The 17,480-nt window shown below is 44.1% G+C and overlaps 3 protein-coding genes across 5 annotated transcripts; 2 read left to right on the top strand and 1 right to left on the bottom strand.

Moving 5' to 3' along the window:
- Nucleotides 1-1,591: 1,591 nt before the first annotated feature.
- On the bottom strand, nt 1,592-14,712 carry LOC120421188 (ADAM 17-like protease). 3 transcript variants are annotated; one of them, XM_039584389.2, is made up of 6 exons: nt 14,507-14,702; nt 13,470-14,440; nt 12,928-13,066; nt 11,942-12,847; nt 11,504-11,663; nt 11,302-11,443 (listed from the first exon to the last, which is right to left on the bottom strand). In XM_039584389.2, the coding sequence occupies exons 1-6, from the start codon at nt 14,616-14,618 to the stop codon at nt 11,407-11,409; spliced, it is 2,325 nt and encodes a 774-aa protein (XP_039440323.1). In that variant the 5' UTR covers nt 14,619-14,702; the 3' UTR covers nt 11,302-11,406. The 3 variants fall into 3 exon arrangements, with proteins under 3 accessions (XP_039440325.1, XP_039440323.1, XP_039440326.1); XM_039584391.2 differs by lacking the exons at nt 11,302-11,443; nt 11,504-11,663; nt 11,942-12,847; nt 12,928-13,066 and adding exons at nt 1,592-1,759; nt 1,818-1,901 and having other exon boundaries at nt 14,507-14,712; XM_039584392.2 differs by lacking the exons at nt 11,302-11,443; nt 11,504-11,663; nt 12,928-13,066 and having other exon boundaries at nt 12,671-12,847; nt 14,507-14,710.
- On the top strand, nt 9,334-11,317 carry LOC120421189 (tRNA (guanine(10)-N2)-methyltransferase homolog). Its single transcript, XM_039584393.2, has 3 exons — nt 9,334-9,491; nt 9,647-10,508; nt 10,747-11,317. The coding sequence occupies exons 1-3, from the start codon at nt 9,426-9,428 to the stop codon at nt 11,286-11,288; spliced, it is 1,470 nt and encodes a 489-aa protein (XP_039440327.1). The 5' UTR covers nt 9,334-9,425; the 3' UTR covers nt 11,289-11,317.
- Nucleotides 14,713-14,777: 65 nt separating the features above from the next.
- Nucleotides 14,778-15,492, top strand: LOC120421193 (trafficking protein particle complex subunit 6b). The gene is made up of 2 exons (XM_039584397.2): nt 14,778-14,959; nt 15,034-15,492. The coding sequence occupies exons 1-2, from the start codon at nt 14,885-14,887 to the stop codon at nt 15,421-15,423; spliced, it is 465 nt and encodes a 154-aa protein (XP_039440331.1). The 5' UTR covers nt 14,778-14,884; the 3' UTR covers nt 15,424-15,492.
- Nucleotides 15,493-17,480: the final 1,988 nt, after the last annotated feature.

The following is a 17,480-nucleotide window of genomic DNA, read 5'->3' as shown; positions in this document are numbered from 1 at the left end:
ACAATTGAAATCGGTTAAAATGGCGAGGAGTTATGATTTTTCGAAAAAAGTGGTTTTTGCGAAAATCGACGAAAATGGCAATTTTTCAGACCACCCTAACACGGCGTAGGTCACCCTAATGGCCAAACAAAAAAATACGGGTCTAATTATTTCGGCCAGGGAACTCCCACAAAAATTTTGAGTCCGATCCGAGCACTTTTGTTTTTTTCCATGCTGTTTTCGTGGGGAATTGCTGTATATATATATTTCCAATTCCTCTGTAATTATTAAGTCAAATGTAATTACAAAAGCCGACTCGGTCCTAACCAGGTCCCAGTACCGAAAAGGACCTAATAAAAATAATTTTATGAAAAAAAAAAAAATATATTTCCAATCATGACTTCTACTAGCAAAACAATCATAAGGTCGTAGAAGGTGTCTTTCACTTTTGGAACAATGACTGTCAATGATGGTTCTGAATACAGGGTACAGAAATAGTAAATTGCAATGAAAAAATAATCACGATATGTAAAATGCTTCTACAAACAATACAAAGAAAACCATTTTTGATTGAAACATTCTGAATCAAGATTTGAATGTTTTTCTAAAACAAACATGGCCGCCAAATGGCCGATTTGGAATGATGCCTTCCAGAGCCTTAATGAAAGGTATCACTATCGTATTCACAGCTCGAAAATCAAAAATAAGACAACGAAAAGGAATATTTTTTGTGATTCGATTATCCGAGCGAATTTTATCCGAGGCCTTCAGATAATCTAGTCTGGACAGTATTTATTTAAAATTGTTTTATTAAGGACGACGATGCCTTTAAGGGTGCATAGCAACCAAGAAAGTTGTTGTCTTCTTGTTCCAAGATTATCAAACCTACGGACAAAATTTTGCAACTACCTGATTGTAAAAATTGTTTTTTTTTTGGTTTTTATAGACTGTATTATACTTAGGGGATGGATTAAAAATTAGAACCGTCATTAAGGTGACCTAGGCCGTTTTAGCACATACTGTGGTGTGACCACCCTGCCCCAAATCCTTTGCCGGTGGTGCGTCGCCGTCATCATCCGCTCGCTTGGTGGCGCGCAAGTAAAATTTATGAACTTTTGGACAAACAAGCGGAAAACGAGCACCGGGGAACACGATGTTTACAAAACGCCCGGAATAATACTTTACTTGCATGTTTCTATTTTTTGTGTGAGCAAAGGAAGGTTTTTCATTCTAGCAAGGCGGACGACCAAGACGGAAGCGGACGATTAATCGTCTCAACGTTTTCGTGTTCCGGACTGGCCCTGTCAATCATCCGATCAGCCCCGCCAGTACCAGCAGCAGCAGCAACCGACGTCCTGCTCAGGACACGCATCATCAATCTCCGCCCTGCGTTGCAAGAGACGGAGAGGGAGGGGGGGTGATCGAAAGGACACGACAAACAAGGACGTTGACGGTGACAAGAAGGGGAATGCGTTGGGGGGGATTACGTTTGTCTGTGTCATGTCGTCGTCTGCGCAGGGGGACGGGAAGGACGTCGATAAATAATATCCTGCTGGTGAGAGAAAGGCTTTCTCGTTATTCGATTTCCGAATGATATTTTTAAAAACTCAATTTGTACTGTGATACATCAACTTGTTTGCGGATCCTCTATTCTCTAATAACATAATCAATTTAAACCTTGGAAACTGTTACTCGAAATGCAACTGACGATGTTCTCGGAATAGTTTCTTGTTGTTGAATGTGGCCATGCAGACGTTACAGGTGAAGATGATGACAGCGGCTGGAAGAAAAGTAAATTTTAGTCAACTGAAACACTACATTTTTTCTCTTATTCTTACCGTGAACAGCGGATTCGTGGTCGTTCTGCAGTCGACGAGTGATGAAAGTTTTGTCGCAATACGTGCACTTGTACGGTTTGATTCCTGTGTGTGTAAAAAATTAAAAAAAACTATTTAGCGGAATCTTAAAAGGTGAACGGCATATATTTCCATCGCGCATCTTATGCGTTGAAGACGATAAAATACAGCTGAGCAACTCTCTACAAAATCGGCTGATTTCAACCATTTTTATTTTTTGTATTTTTTGATTTGGCTCAAACTTTGTGGGGGCCTTCCCTATGACCAAAGAAGCTATTTTGTGTCATTGGTTCACCATACAAGTCTCCATACAATTTTGGCAGCTGTCCATACAAAAATGGTACGTAAATATTCGAATATCTGTAACTTTTGAATGAATTTTCTGATCAATTTGGTGTCTTCGGCCTACAACTACAACTTGGTATTGTTGAGGACTATTGAGAAAAAATAGGTACACGGAAAAAAAATTGCCGATTTTTTAATTAACATTTTTTTCACAAAAACTCAATTTCCCAAAATACTTAATTTTTGATTTTCGAGATTTTTTGACATGTTTTAGGGGACAAAAATCCGCAACTTTTGAGCCATAAAGAAATATGGTCAAAAAATCTGCCAAAAAATTTCGAAAAAAATAGTGATTTTTGGAAAAAATCGGAATTGCATGCAAAAACAAATTTGACGTAATTTTTTTATGTAAAATTGAATTTCCAATCGAAAAGTACTTTACAGATTTTTTGATAAAAGGCTCTGTTTTTAAGATATAGCCAACGAAAAATTGATTTTAGCGAAATATTTGCAGTTTTTCGATTTTTAACCATTTCTAAAAATATTTTTTTTAAATTTCAGAAAATTTGCTATAAAATAGTCTGAGAGTCATTGAAGATTGGACCTCTGGTTGATGAGATACAGCGGCTTAAACAAAAAGAAACACGAAAATTGAAGTTTTCTAAGTCTCACCCAAACAGCCCACCATTTTCTAATGTCGATATCTCAGCAACTAATGGTCCGATTTTCAATGTTAAAACATGAAACATTCGTGAAATTTTCCGATCTTTTCGAACGAAAATTAAAAAAAATTAAATCAAGACTAACATTTTAAATGGGCGTAATATTCAATGTTTGGCCCTTTTAAAATGTTAGTCTTGGTTTAAAAAATTCAAAATATTTTTTTCGAAAAGATCGGAAAATTTTACGAATGTTTCATGTTTTAACATTGAAAATCGACCATGTTTCTCTATGGCTCAAAAGTTTCGGGTTTTTGTCCCCTAAAACATATCAAAAAATCTCGAAAATCAAAATATACGTATTTTGGAAAATTGAGTTTTTGTGAAAAAAATGTTAATTAAAAAATCGGCAAATTTTTTTACCGTGTACCTATTTTCTTCTCAATAGTCCTCAACAATACCTACAACTTTGCCGAAGACACCAAATTGATCAGAAAATTAATTCAAAAGTTACAGCTGTTTGAATATTTACGTACCATTTTTGTATGGACAGCTGCCAAAATTGTATGGAGACTTGTATGGGTGAACCAATGACACAAAATAGCTTATTTGGTCATAGGGAAGGCCCCCACAAAGTTTGAGCCAAATCAAAAAATACAAATAAAATCCATTTCCGGTTTTGGTAGAGAATTGCTCAGCTGCTAAAAAGCTGCAAGCAAGAAAATAATAAACAAATCAATAAGGAGAGCTAGTTTTTTTTTAAGTTTTTCAAAATAAGTTGTTTAAATTGTAAAAATTGGTAACTGAGAACAAAATAGAACAGAAAACATATGAGAACTGCAAAGTGCAACATGGAGTTAAACTTTCTGTCAAGCTTCTGTGAAGTTTACCATGACAGTGGCGAAAGTTTAACTCTGTGTTACCGGCTCACATCTCTCTTTTTAATTTCTCGATTGATATTCCCTGCGCCGAACATAGCCGAACGCGTTTATGTGTTTACACACTCGCGATTGACATTTTACTTTTCTCTCTCATTCCCGCTTCCACGATCATCCTAATCCTCAGAAAAAAGTACTGGCAAAATCCATAAGAACGTCTTATGACCTTTCGACATCAGGATTTTATTCGGATGTCATAAGATTTTCTTATGGCTGGGAGGGGAAATTTGACAAAGCCGTCAATTAAGATTTCCATTGAGTTATCTTATGACATTCATAGATGAATTGTGTACAGAATATATGGCAATGCTCATGGAGATTATATTAATAAACATTGTTTTTTATACCCATTTTTTCTTATTTTTAATTCAATGAAAACAAAAATTTATTTAAATTTTAAACGTATATATTTTTAAACTATCGTAATATAACCAAAACTTTATTTCCTTTCGCTACTCGTCGTCCTGTTGGTTTACGCTGCCTCCGGTTTAATCGTCTTTTGCTGGTGATTCGGCATGTTCTGCCGGATGGCCACCACCTTCAGCATGACCGCGTCAATCAAACTTAAACCTTCGACCGCTGCTCGGAACTGTTTTCACCGATGCTATTCTCCGGATTCTTCTGGAGGATGCTGGGGAGGACCACCGGCGGAACCAACGGCCATTGATATTACCTAAAATACCAAAACTAAATATTCAACTTCGAACCAAAACCCACGAAACACCCGCCACAGAACTTACCTGTGTCTTGGACTGCCGTTCTACGCATAATTGTCCCATGTTCAAAAAAGTGCAACTGAGAAAAATGCGATTGAAATTTTTCGACCGATTTCTGTGATTCTACGCATAATTGTCCCGTGGGTTCCTATTCGCCCTATGTGTCCCTAATCGCCCCAGTTAGCAGTTTATCACCCTTATTTGTGATCCTCTTGCTATACAACAGGTAAACAAGGCATAATGCTTAGTAAAACTAGTTATTCCGTGTAAGAAAATACTTGGTGGGACAATTATGCGTAGAAGTTCAACGATGGGACAAACAGACTTGGTGTTGTTTTTGATGAGTTTCCGAACAAAGTACCAGATTTTATGTGTTTTTCTAAAAGTACACATCAGACTAAACTTAAAAATGGCATAAAGTCAAAATCGTCAAAAACTGACATGGGACAATTATGCGTAGAACGGCAGTGGAGGTCGCGGTAAAACTCATAGCGGCGGCGGCAGATTTGTGAAGTAGGGGAAATATACCCATTTTAATCACTCTAAGCCGTTCGACCAATTCTAATCACTTTTGCCGTTTCCCGCTATTTAATCAACATTTCAGATGTATCAACAATGGAGACTTGCTTGCTCACTTTTATTTGAGCTATTTATTACTTTGGAACAGTCAAAAACACTTTATGAAAGCTGTAATTCATGATCAAAGTGCTGATAGGCCGATAATAGAAATAGGCTGAGAAAGGGTATAGTTCCACTAGTTACCGGAACGAACTACGGGGCGATTTGGAGTAGCGAGCGTTTAAAATTGTCTGCTCGATCCGTCCTTTCGCCATCTTGAAATGTCAAAAAAAATCACACTAGCATCATACGCGAAAACCATTGAAAAATTACAGATGAATTCCATAAGAATTTCTTATGAAGTCCATTGTCTATCAACAGTGGACCAAATACATAAGTAAAGTTTAGTTATAACCATATGAATTTATAGTGACGGTCATAAGATTGTCTATGAAAATCGCGAGAGCCTAGTGGATACTCAAATCAGGCAGCACATAAGATGTAGTCTTATGAAAATCTTACATTCTTTTTCCTCAGTGTACCGCAACAGCGTTTAACCACAAAAGCCGCCACAAAACCAATTTCGCAAACGCAGTTTAACATTCCAACGCCCAAGGCTCAAAAAAAGTTGGAACGGTAACTTCAACTCGCTGGTTCTCGGGCATAACTCACCCAATCAAGACGATTCTTTTTTCCAGTGATTTGTTAGGATGTCTAGATGATCCTAGAATTTTGCAGAACTCAATTTGATCAAATCTGTAATTTTTGCGATCAAAAACATCGTTCCAACTTTTTTTTTCGCGTGCAAAAAAAAATTCGCCGAAAATTCCGCGGAGGCAGTCTTTTTGAAAAAGTTGGAACGATGTTTTTGGTCGCAAAAATTACAGATTTGATCAAATTAAGTTCTGCAAAGTTCTAGGATCATCTAGACATCCTAACAAATCACTGGAAAAAGAATCGTCTTGATTGGGTATGTTATAACCGAGAACCAACGAGTTGAAGTTACCGTTCCAACTTTTTTGGGAGGCTTGGGCGTCCGTGTAAGTTGGACATGCGTTGGGCGTTCCAGTGTTAACGGGACGTCATGCGTGGTTGGCTCCTAATCGCCGTCCCGCGTGCTTACATTGCAGTTTTCGGAGAGTTTGAGAGACTCAGCGGTGAGAGCGCGTAGTCGAAGAAAAGGGGAGGAGAGTGATAGAGAGAGAATGCCATCGCTGGGCACCACGAAACACAAAAAGAGATCTCACAAGCTATAGTGACGGTCGCTATACTTTCGGATGTTTTTGGTGCAGAGATAATCAAAAAATAGCTTTTTTGTCACTCATTAGCAACACTGTTCAGATGGTTTTTTTCCCTTTGTCAACAGGGGCCAGTTTGCATCAGTTTTTTTTTTACAAATCCAACTACGGGTAGACAGCCAGTTTTGCGAAATTGAGCGCACATGCGCTCATTAGCGAGCATTGTTCGCTCATTCGTGAGGAGGAGCGAGCTGGCTCACGTTTGCTCGTGCTCATGAATGCTCATATATTTTATGAGCGAAAATGCTCATCGCTCGCGCTCGCGCTCGTGTTTTGCTCATTGAGCAAAATGAGCGGTATTTTTTTACCTGACACGGGTATACGATAATAACTTTTTTTTCAGGTTGTATCTTGTGAAAAATGGATGCTGGAATAGACTAATCTAAATACTAATGAATGAAGATATTTTTTTAAAAATTTTGAATTGAAGCTGAGTTTAGGCTTCTAAGTATGATTTTCTAGGTGATCTGAAGAAATAATTCGATATAAAAAAAACGATATAAATGTACATGTAAAAGTAAACCATTTAATAAAGCTGGTAAGTATCTTTCAAACAACACAAAAATGTTTTCTTGGAAAGGCGTCATCCATAAAGTATGTCACGTTATAGGGGGGAGGGGGAGTCTGAGCAGGTGTGACATTGCGTGTTATAAGTATACGAAAAGCGTGACAAAGGGTCTACGGACATTTCAGATCATGATTCAATTAGGTGTACTGAGCCTGAATCCCAAATATGAGTTTAATTGGTTGCGACAGGACCTGGCGCTTTGACTTTGAAGTTTAAATGGGATTAACCCGTAAAATCGGTTCGTTTTGGTTTTTTGCCAGTTTTGAGCTCCCTAAACCAATTCAAACCTTTATCTTAACTTTACTCACCCGTGTGCCCCATCTCGTGCCGATGCCTGTTGGTATGGTCCGCAAATGTCTTTTCGCAATATCTGTGAAAAGTAAAAAGTACTCCGGTTAGGATAGATCAGTTCACAATCGTAACAAATATTGTTCAACCTGCAAGAGTACGGTCGCTCTCCGGTGTGCGTGCGCATGTGAAGGTCGAGCCGGGCCTTCAGACGGAACGCCTTCGGACAGTGTTGACATTGGAACGGAAGCTGGTCCATGTGGATGACTTCGTGTTTTTGCAGCGACCCCTTGCGCTGGAAGCCGGTTCCACAGGTGGCGCAAACAAACGGTTTTGCAGTGGAATGACTCAGCATGTGAGCTTTGAGATAGGCCGCCGAGGCGAATCCCTTCGAGCAGAGTTGACACTCAAAGGGTCGGAGGTTCTGGTGCATGCGTTCGTGGGAGGCCAATTGTTGGGCGCTTGTTAGATGCTTTCCGCAAAGTGAGCACTGGCGGAGCGAGCCAACGCGCCTGTACCGTCGCTTCTGATGAAAAAGCAGCGATTGATACGTGAGGAACCGTTTAAAGCAAACCGAGCACTCGTGAGGTTTGTCCCGGTGCGCTGGCAGGTCGTACTCGATCTTGTTTGTGCTATGATCTTCGTGGGCATGCGCAATCATGTCGGTTTCGTTTTCGAACACCTTCCGACATCCGGTGGCACAGCAGATTCGAGTTTCGGGCCCATACCGGGGCATGACCCGTATCGGTTCCAGATACTCCGACTGGATAACTTCACGCTCGGGATGGTTGTGAGCATGCTGGTAGCGACGCTTCGGGTCAACAATTCTTGCGCGACATCGAATACATTCGTAGATTTTGGTAGCTTTCTTGTGCTTTCGGTGCGCTTCCAAGGCCACGGATGAAGTATACCGCCGGGCACAGGTCGGACAAACGAACTTTTTCTGCACATTGATGGTGGCTTTGCTGGCATGTCCCGCCGAATGCTCCGCCATCTCTTCCTCAGTATCAAATACCTGGTAGCAACCGCAGCACATTAACTGTCCCTCTTGGCGCTCCAGCACTTGGAACATTTCTCGCTCGGTATCGTCCATCTCTTCAGCACCTCCTGCCTCCGCAGATCCGTTCGGTTTCGTTGACTTCTTCTTCCGTTTGCCACTCAGTGGTTTTCCCCTTCCCGTGACCGGTCGCATATTGCTTACCCTCTCAACGCTCTTGGTCTCTTCCAGCGATTCTTCGAATCCCTGAAACTCCACGTCCGATCCCGACTCCATCTTCAGCTCAAAAATCAGCTCCTCGTGGTGATCTTCCTCGTCATCCTTCCAGATGACTTCCTCATACTCCAGATACTCCTCCACGCCGTTGTCCTCGTCCACCTCCACCTTTTGAATCTCCAGCAGCGGCTGCTTCTTGCTTTCGCTCCCGGTACGACTCGCCTTGAACAACTGTCTCAGCGATCGATCCGTGAGCCGAACTTGTCGGATAAACTCCACGAAGCGTCGCAACTCCTGCACGCACCGCTCGCAAACGCTCTCCGGCAGACCGTCTCCCGTCCGGACCTGGATCGCCGTTAACTCCTCGATTACGTCCGTTATCGGACTGCTTTCGTCTGCGTCCAGCGGAGAAGCTACCGAGAGGAGCGTATCCGTGTTGGCCATGCACGCACGGCATACCGCTGCAAAGTTGATCTCGGTAAAGGAAGTCATGGCGCTGCTGGTTTACTGGGCGGAAAAGTCGGAATAACGTGATTTCGGTTCACTTTTAACTCGCGAGTGATTCTTCTAACTTTTTGAAGTGCTTCAAGAAGTTCCCGAATTTCAAGTGGAACTTGTTTACATAAACAAGCCAACTGTCACTATGCTCCGGCAGTCGGTACCGCTGTACACAAAGCTGTAGTTATGCCCGTGATGCCAGAAACCCAGTTCGTGAAAGTTTTTTTTTCCTTTTTCAAGTACACTCAAACCCCGATGGTTTGACACCAATTGTTGTCAAATGAACGAGGTCAATTTTTGTGTTTATCGGAGCCAGCATTTTGAACCCCGCGATCTATCGCTTACACCCTAACTCTTTTGTTCTGCGCTCTTTCTGGATTCCTTGAAGGTACCGTGCGTGTGTGTGCCTTTAAAATTGAACAGGACAGATATCAAGCAAAGACCCTCCCCTTAAAAAAAGAAAGACGCCACTGCACATGTTATGTTGGTAAACAAACCAACGTGCTCGAGTCGATTCGGTGCACATATCAGTTCATGTTCAGGATATCACCCTACAAATCCGCCTCGGAATGGCCTCATCGTGGAAAAAGTATGTTCTATGGTTCGCCCAGGAGCACGTGGACTTCCGGCAGGCCGTAAGTTGTTGTTTATTTAATTAAGGTGACTTTAACCGAAATGTGACTGTGACAATCTGGTTAGCGATGAGCTATGCTAATGGTCAAATGGTCTTATGTACATAGGAAACCCATGGCGCATTGGTTGTAACACTAAGTTCAATATTCCCCCTCAGGAAATCGCCTCACTGTTACGAGTATGGAACATTCCGATGAACACTGCCAAAAACCACCGTCCGGAGAATCCGTTCTGGGTCGTGGAACTCCAGGGTGAGGAGGACGCCCGCAAGTTGGCCTCCCGGTCGATGTCACTGCGGTGCATTTTCGAGCTGTGGTCGCACACCAATCTGCTTGGAGCGTTCCACGAACAGCTGAACGGTTACATTAAATCCAATATGGCCACGTTGGGTCCGTTGTTCCGCGAGGACCGTAGCTTCAAGGTCACCGTTGAGACGTACAATAAGCACTTCTCGCAGGCGGAAAAGGTGGCCAAAATTGAAACGCTGCACTATTTGCCGGTGACCGGTCCGGTAAACCTGAAAACACCGGACGTTCACTTTTGGTACATCGAGTTTTGGGGGTTGGATCCGATGAACGTTCCGGAGGCTCCGCTGGACGTGCTGTTTGGCCGATGGGTAGCCGATGGGCGGCGTGACATGATCAACGAGATTTCGCTCAAGAAGCGTAAATTCATCGGGAACACCTCGATGGATCCGCAGCTATCGCTACTGATGGCCAACCAGGGATTGGTTCGGCAGGGTGACCTGGTGCTGGATCCGTTCGTGGGTTCCGGATCGCTGCTGGTGGCAGCGGCCAAATTTGGCGCGTACGTGCTTGGGAGCGACATCGATTACATGACGGTTCATGGGAAATCTAAACCTACGCGGGTCAACCAAAAGGTGCGCGAAGCCGACGAAAACATCTACGCCAACTTGAAGCAGTACGGCTGCCAAGATCGGTTTGTGGACGTGCTTATATCGGACTTTTCACGTAGCATTTGGAACACCAACCTGATGTTTGACAGCATCATTACAGATCGTAAGTGTATCGATCAGCTTCTTAAGGAGCTATTACATTACGGCAAACAAACCAACAAACTCGCACTTTTTGACAGTTTGTCTGGAAGTTTTTGTATAAACATCAGCCTGCATACATTTTGCCTTGTTTGCGAGTTTAGCAAACTATCAAACACGAAAAAGTGCGAGTTTGTTTGTTTGCGGTAGTGTAATAGCTCCTTTAGTTTGAAGCGACTCACAGCTAGATATATTCTTTCCAGCACCCTACGGAATCCGCGAGGCCACCGAGTGCATCGAGTTCAAGACGCAACGGCGGGCAACCTGCCTGAACGAGGGCGTCGTCCACTATCCGTCCACCTCGCCGTACCAGTTCGATCAGCTGTACCGCGATCTGATGAACTTTAGCGCGCGCTACCTCAAGCTGGGAGGTCGGCTAGTCTGTTGGTTTCCGGTGCTGCGAAAGGACTTTACCGATGAGATGCTGCCACGTCACAAGTGCCTCAAGCTGGTCGCCAACTCGGAGCAAACGCTGACGGTGTACAGCGCGCGCCGCCTGCTCACCTACGAGAAGGTCTCCGACCGGGTCGAGGATTTGGACTCGTACGAGCTGGCGCAGGCCATGGTGGACACGTTCCGGCGGCGGTACATGAACATGGTGCAGCAAACCAGCGGCACGCGGAAGGAACGGCGAGCTGCGCTGCGTGACGTTGGCCGCGAGGAAGCCCTGCGGCGGGGAAAGACGCTGGACGCGGACGGAAAGTGGAAGTACATGAGTGGGGGAGGTGATAAGGCGGACAAGTAATACACGGAACGGAACTTTTTCGACATAAATTTGAGTTTTATTTTGTGAGAGAGGGACACTACTGGGGGGTACGTTGGGGGAAGAATCGATTCTTCCGATGGCAGTTTGTCAGGTTCGTCTACATCCGGGCGACTGTTATTTTCTGACGGGGAACCCTTAAAAAAGTAACGCGTTTAATTTAATCATTCCATCGGGAAAAAAAACATCAAAAATACCTAATGTGAATGACCCGGCGACGATCGCTCGGGTGAATCAGGTCCAGCTTCTGGCTCCACTCGTACTCCTTCCAATCCTCTTTTCGCTTCTTTCGGTCAAAGTACGATATGATGCAGCTGACTGGGATCCAGAACAGGGCCGTTAGCATCACTACCGCCACTAGAGGTTGGGGAATTGTTTCATTACCGATTTTCACGTGTGTAATTTGACAGTTGACGATATGTTACCTGCCGTTTGATTAACCTTGAAAAGATCAATGTTAATCAACATTGAGGTAACGTATTGTCGTTTGCAAGCATTGACACAAAAAAACTTTTTGGCTCCTTCAGGAAACGTCAAATCAGTACAAACTTGCTACTGGATCTTTTTTTCGGAACCCTGCGTTTGTTGAGGGAACCAGAAATGCTTGACATCAACAAGCCTTGTTCTATACTTACTGACGATGTTATCCCGCAGAAACCGCAGCACCTTGTTGATGTTGATCTCCTCGATGATATCCCAGAACCGCTCTACAACGTCCTGGATGGTTTTCTCGCACATCCCCTTGTTGCAGAAGCCCTGGATGCACGGCGTCCCGTCCGGAAGCACATCCGGCGGTTCCACCGGGAAGCACGTCTCGTTGATGCTCTGCCGGCAGCACCGCTTGCACGCATCCGTCATCGTGTCGCACATGCAACTCTGCAGACCCTGCGTCTCGCAGTACGGAATGCACTTCCCGTTGCGACACTGTCCCCGCTCCTGGCACATGGTCCCATCGCCCATCGGCGGACTTTTCGGACAATCCGCGTGATTTCCGCTGCATCGTGCCTCCTGCTCACACGTGGCGTACTGCGCCTCACGACACTTGACCCCGGCCATCATAAACTGACAGTTTTGACAGCACGGCGAATTCTTATCACTGCAAACCGCGCCCTGGTTCCGTCTCAACTTGCAGTTCTTATCGCAGCACGCATCGTTGTCCTCCGTTCCTAGCAACCCAGCGTCACACTGCTCGTCCCCCTCAACGCGCAAATTCCCACAGAACGACTCCTCCGGCTCGGAAAAGCACCGGCCCGACTTTGCCTGCAGCACCTTCCGGATCGAGCGCAGCGAACAGGGCGAGAACTTTTTATTGTTCACGTCGTACCCGCTGACCGAGTAGGTGTACATCAGGAAGCTGCCACCCTGCGACGCCGACGGTGAACACTCCGGAATGTCCGGATCGTGCTCCGAGCCCCAGTTGTGGCCAAACTCGTGCGCCGTCACGAGATCCGCTTCCCGCGTGATGACCCGCTGGCCGTAGTGGTTCCGCGAACTGCTCAGCCCCGAGTTAAGGTACAGCGTGTAACCGTTCTTGAAGTATTCTGGAAGGATTCAAGGTGGAAATGTTAGACGCCATTGCTGAAAGAGAGAAAACCTGAAACTAGAACACTTCTTAGAGCACCTGGTGTGCAGATGCCGCCGACGGAGTTACGCCGGGGAGAGCCCACGTACGCCAGACCTAGAATGCCACCCTCGAACTTGAGGTCGGTGAACAGGTGAGCCAGACAAAAGTCTTTGTGGCTGTACTCGCGGGAGAATACCTTTTTTTGTTGTTGTTAATTGGTTCCAAATTCCAGAAGCAGCGTGCAGTAGATTAGAGTTGCGATTTGTGGGATTAAATTCAACTAAATGTTCAACCGGCGATCTACGCAGATCGAAAGAAGAAGGTTCAGGTTCGTCAAAATCAATCATTATCAAGTTCAGGCAGTCTAGAGGAACTACAAACATTTACAACTAGTTTGTTTCGGGGTGGTGATCCAAACTGATTACTGATGGACACGTGAGTAGTCTCGACAAACCGCCAAAGCTTGATACTTATTGATTTGGCCACAGCTTCATGTCGACAGCTGCGACACGGTTCAGTTCAGCATCCATCAGTAAACTTCAGTACATTCCATGTTCCGATACGTGTCCGTGTTTTCGTTCCATTCCACCGAAACTTACCTCCAGCAGGTTCCGCACGTCCCACTTTTCACGCACCATGTTGTAGTGCGCCTCACCGCCGCGAACCCGCGTCGGTTCCGAATGCACCACGATCTTTTTGATGACGAAGCCCATGCCCTTGAAGCCCTCCTGATCGGTGCGGTCCTGCCAGATCGTGTCGTTGTAGATTTTGTGCACCCGATCGATTAGACTGATCAAATAGTTGATGGTAGTTTTGGTGTTGCTTCCGCCCATTTCCTGGAAGAATCTGTAATCCGCAACGAGCAGCAGCGGACAGCGCGTCTTCGTCGGGGTGTACTCGTACTGGTCGGCCTGCCGTTTCTTGCGTGACTTCTGCTCGGCCGCCGACACCGTGGCCGCGGTCCAAACCGACGGAATATCATCCGGATCTGGACGCTCCCCATCCTCCTCCTCATCGCCATCTTCATCATCGTCGTCATCATTCACTTCCAATTCCAAGCCCTCCTTCACGTAACCGCAAGTCTTCGGCACTCCACCCATCTCACCACCGACGGCATCAACCTGGTCCCAGCTAAACTTGATATCGGACGCCTTGTACGCGATCATGTGCCGGTCACTCAGGTGGTCCAAATGCCGCCACGACGGTTCAATGTGGTACGTCTCGTCCGGAAGGAACACCGACGCCGTCAAAATCCCGTCCTCCAAGTGGGCATTTACCTGCGAGTGAACCTCCCCAAAGACGCGGCCCCTCAAGAAGTTATCATGGTCCAGATGCACGATCGATTCCGCCCCACTTCCGTCCACCGAGTACGCCCGGAAATTGCTGTGCAGGACGTCCTTGTGCGGGTGCAAAATCAACCGGAAGTTCCGTCCCAGCACCTTGAACTCCACCTCCTTGATCGTGTTGAACGGATGACTGCTCGGTTTCGCGCCCCGCTTCGTAATCCGATGGGTCAGCTGGTCCGCGTGCAGCGTTTCGTAGTGCTTCAGATTCTCGTGCAGCTGACCCGCTGAAAATCGATCGATACTGTTATCATGCGTTGCCTACCTTGAGGCGTAACCAAAACTTTGCTCACCATTTGTGGTTTGTAAAACGCAGCAAACCAACAATATCAAACCGGAAGCGATGAGGTTCACCGACGGGCAGCGACTCCGGCTATTTTTCACCATTCTTGCAGCACTTTTCATGCAAAATTTCCGAAATTTTCACCACTTTGAAGGGAGAAACAACTTTTCACTTGGGAACCATCTTTGTTTTGATTTCTTTCTGCTTCGTTTGACGTTTCTTTTTTCGTGCCGCTGCAAATAAATTGTTTGGCTCGCGTAAAATCTTGCAGCACTGCCCAGCAAGTAAACAGATGTTGATAAAAATTGAGGAAAAGTCAAAACAAAGTGATTGGAAAGTGCAAAATTCCTGAAGAATCTAAAATTTCCCTAAATTTACTTGTAAAATAATGGCAGAGGAAGCTATTTTCGAGTATTTGCACTCCGAGATTGTCAGCTACACATTGAACAAGGAGGGTGACAAGGTAATCCCATCAAATTAATTAAACTGTTATTTCCAAGCAAAGAATAACACCCCATCCACCCCTCTCCACAAAAGGAAAACGACCTGTCCGCGCTGGAGTACATCGGCTACACGACCGGGTACCGGATTATCGAACGGCTCACCCGCGAGTGGCCCCGCTTCAAGGACGAGCTGGACACGATGAAGTTTATCTGCACCGACTTTTGGAGCTCGATTTACCGCAAGCAGATCGACAACCTGCGGACCAACCACCAGGGCGTGTACGTGCTGCAGGACAATGCGTTCCGCTTTCTGACGCGGTTGTCGGCCGGGTCGCAGTACCTGGAGCACGCGCCCAAGTTTGTCGCGTTTACGTGCGGGCTGGTGCGGGGTAGTCTGGCCAATCTGGGCATCACGAGCGTGGTGACGGCCGAGGTGCAAACCATGCCGTCGTGTAAGTTTCATATCCAGGTCAACCGGGGATAGCTTGCGGGAGCGATCGGTGGGAGGGGGAGAAAGGCTACTCGGAATAAACGGGGTGTGCTTTCTGGTTAAGCTTGCTGTGGAAAAGTTTGTTGAAAGAAAGCCTACATTATTAAGTTATTGAACTATCTTTGAATATTTTGTCAAACGTCGCTTCATTTCGCTAGGTTTCTAAAGAGTAATGTCTCAGTGAGGATTATCCAATTACATAATATTTTCTTGTGTATAAAGTTTTTAATGTAATCACACTAGACACTAATGCAATTATAAATTAGAGCGTTTGGTACGGTATGTCCACGCATCCTTCCTCCCCTGTAGGTTTTGTAAAATGTGATCCGTTCTAAGAAAATTCTCTGTGGTAAACACAACGCAGTTGGGCTGGCCACTTTAATTTTTGTAATACATTTTCTGGGGTTATCGGATAAACCAATAGGTTCCATGTACATTTTTATGTACAACGGTAAAAAAAACACGATTTATTTCATTTTAATGCAAAAAAATAAATAAATTGACAAGACAACATTCCATCGTAAAATGTTGCCTTGTCTATTTATTTGTTTTGCATTAAGGTCGTAGATAGTGTCTTTCACTTTTGGGGCAATGGCTGTCAATGATGGTTCTGAATTCATCGTCCAGAATTTATTATTATTATTAGTTTTATTAAGAGCGAGTTTTTCACCAATGTGTAACAGGTCGTATCGAGATGCTCCGATTTGGATGAAACTTTCAGCGTTTGTTTGTCTATACATGAGATGAACTCATGCCAAATATGAGCCCTCTACGACAAAGGGAAGTGGGCTAAAACGGGCATTGAAGTTTGAGGTCCAAAAAACATGAAAAATCTTAAAATTGCTCCCATTTCCGTAAAACTTCATCAATTCCAACTCTCTTAAATGCATTCGAGAGGTCTTTTGAAGCACTTCAAATTGTGCCATAGACATCCAGGATTGGTTCGACTTTTTCTCTTAGCATTTGCAAATTACTGTCAAAAATGGATTTTTTTGAAACCCTTATATCTTTTTGCAACAGCCTCCAACACCCATACTCCCATAGGTCAAAAGATAGGTAATTACATGGACTATAAGCCTACGTTAATAACTTTTTGGCCAATCGCAGTTTTTCTCATAGTTTTTTGATTTTTCTAGAACAAACATTTTACAACGTTAGTTTTTGCCATGTAGGCCAAGAAGACGGTACTTTTTGGTGTCAATTTTGTCATATTCGTAATCCTCGGACGTTTTCACGTAAGTTAGAAGTATTGGAGTTGTAAATTTGATTTAAAAAATAAATAAAACATTTTTGAAAAAAGAAATAGATCTTATTTACCCTATGATCAATACGTCAAATGCTGTATCAAGTAGGCGAAAACCTATTTTACCCCTAATCCAACAAATTGTTAAAAAATATTTTAATTCATTCTAAATGGCAATTTTTCCAATCAAATTTACAACTCCAATACTTCTAACTTACGTGAAATTGTCCGAGGATTCCGAATATGACAAAATTGAGACCAAAAAGTACCGTCTTCTTGGCCTACATGGCAAAAACTAACGTTGTAAAATGTTTGTTCTAGAAAAATAAAAAAACTATGAGAAAAACTGCGATTGGCCAAAAAGTTATTACCGTATGTTTTTAGTCCATGTAATTACCTATCTTTTGACCTATGGGAGTATGGGTGTTGGAGGCTGTTGCAAAAAGATATAAGGGTTTTAAAAAAATCCATTTTGGACAGTAATTTGCAAAAGCTAAGAGAAAAAGTCGAACCAATCCTGGATGTCTATGGCACAATTTGAAGTGCTTCAAAAGACCTCTCGAATGCATTTAAGAGAGTTGGAATTGATGAAGTTTTACGGAAATGGGAGCAATTTTAAGATTTCATGTTTTTTGGACCTCAAACTTCAATGCCCGTTTTACCCCACTTCCCTTTGTCGTAGAGGGCTCATATTTGGCATGAGTTCATCTCATGTATAAACAAACAAACGCTGAAAGTTTCATCCAAATCGGAGCATCTCGATACGACCTCTAGAACAAACTGAGCAATATTTACAAATACTGCCTCT

This window comes from Culex pipiens, chromosome 1, assembly GCF_016801865.2.
Source record: "Culex pipiens pallens isolate TS chromosome 1, TS_CPP_V2, whole genome shotgun sequence".
NCBI classification, from domain to species: Eukaryota; Metazoa; Arthropoda; class Insecta; order Diptera; family Culicidae; genus Culex; species Culex pipiens.
The sequence above is the reverse complement of the archived record's forward strand: the minus strand, read 5'-3'. Positions and strand labels throughout refer to the sequence as shown.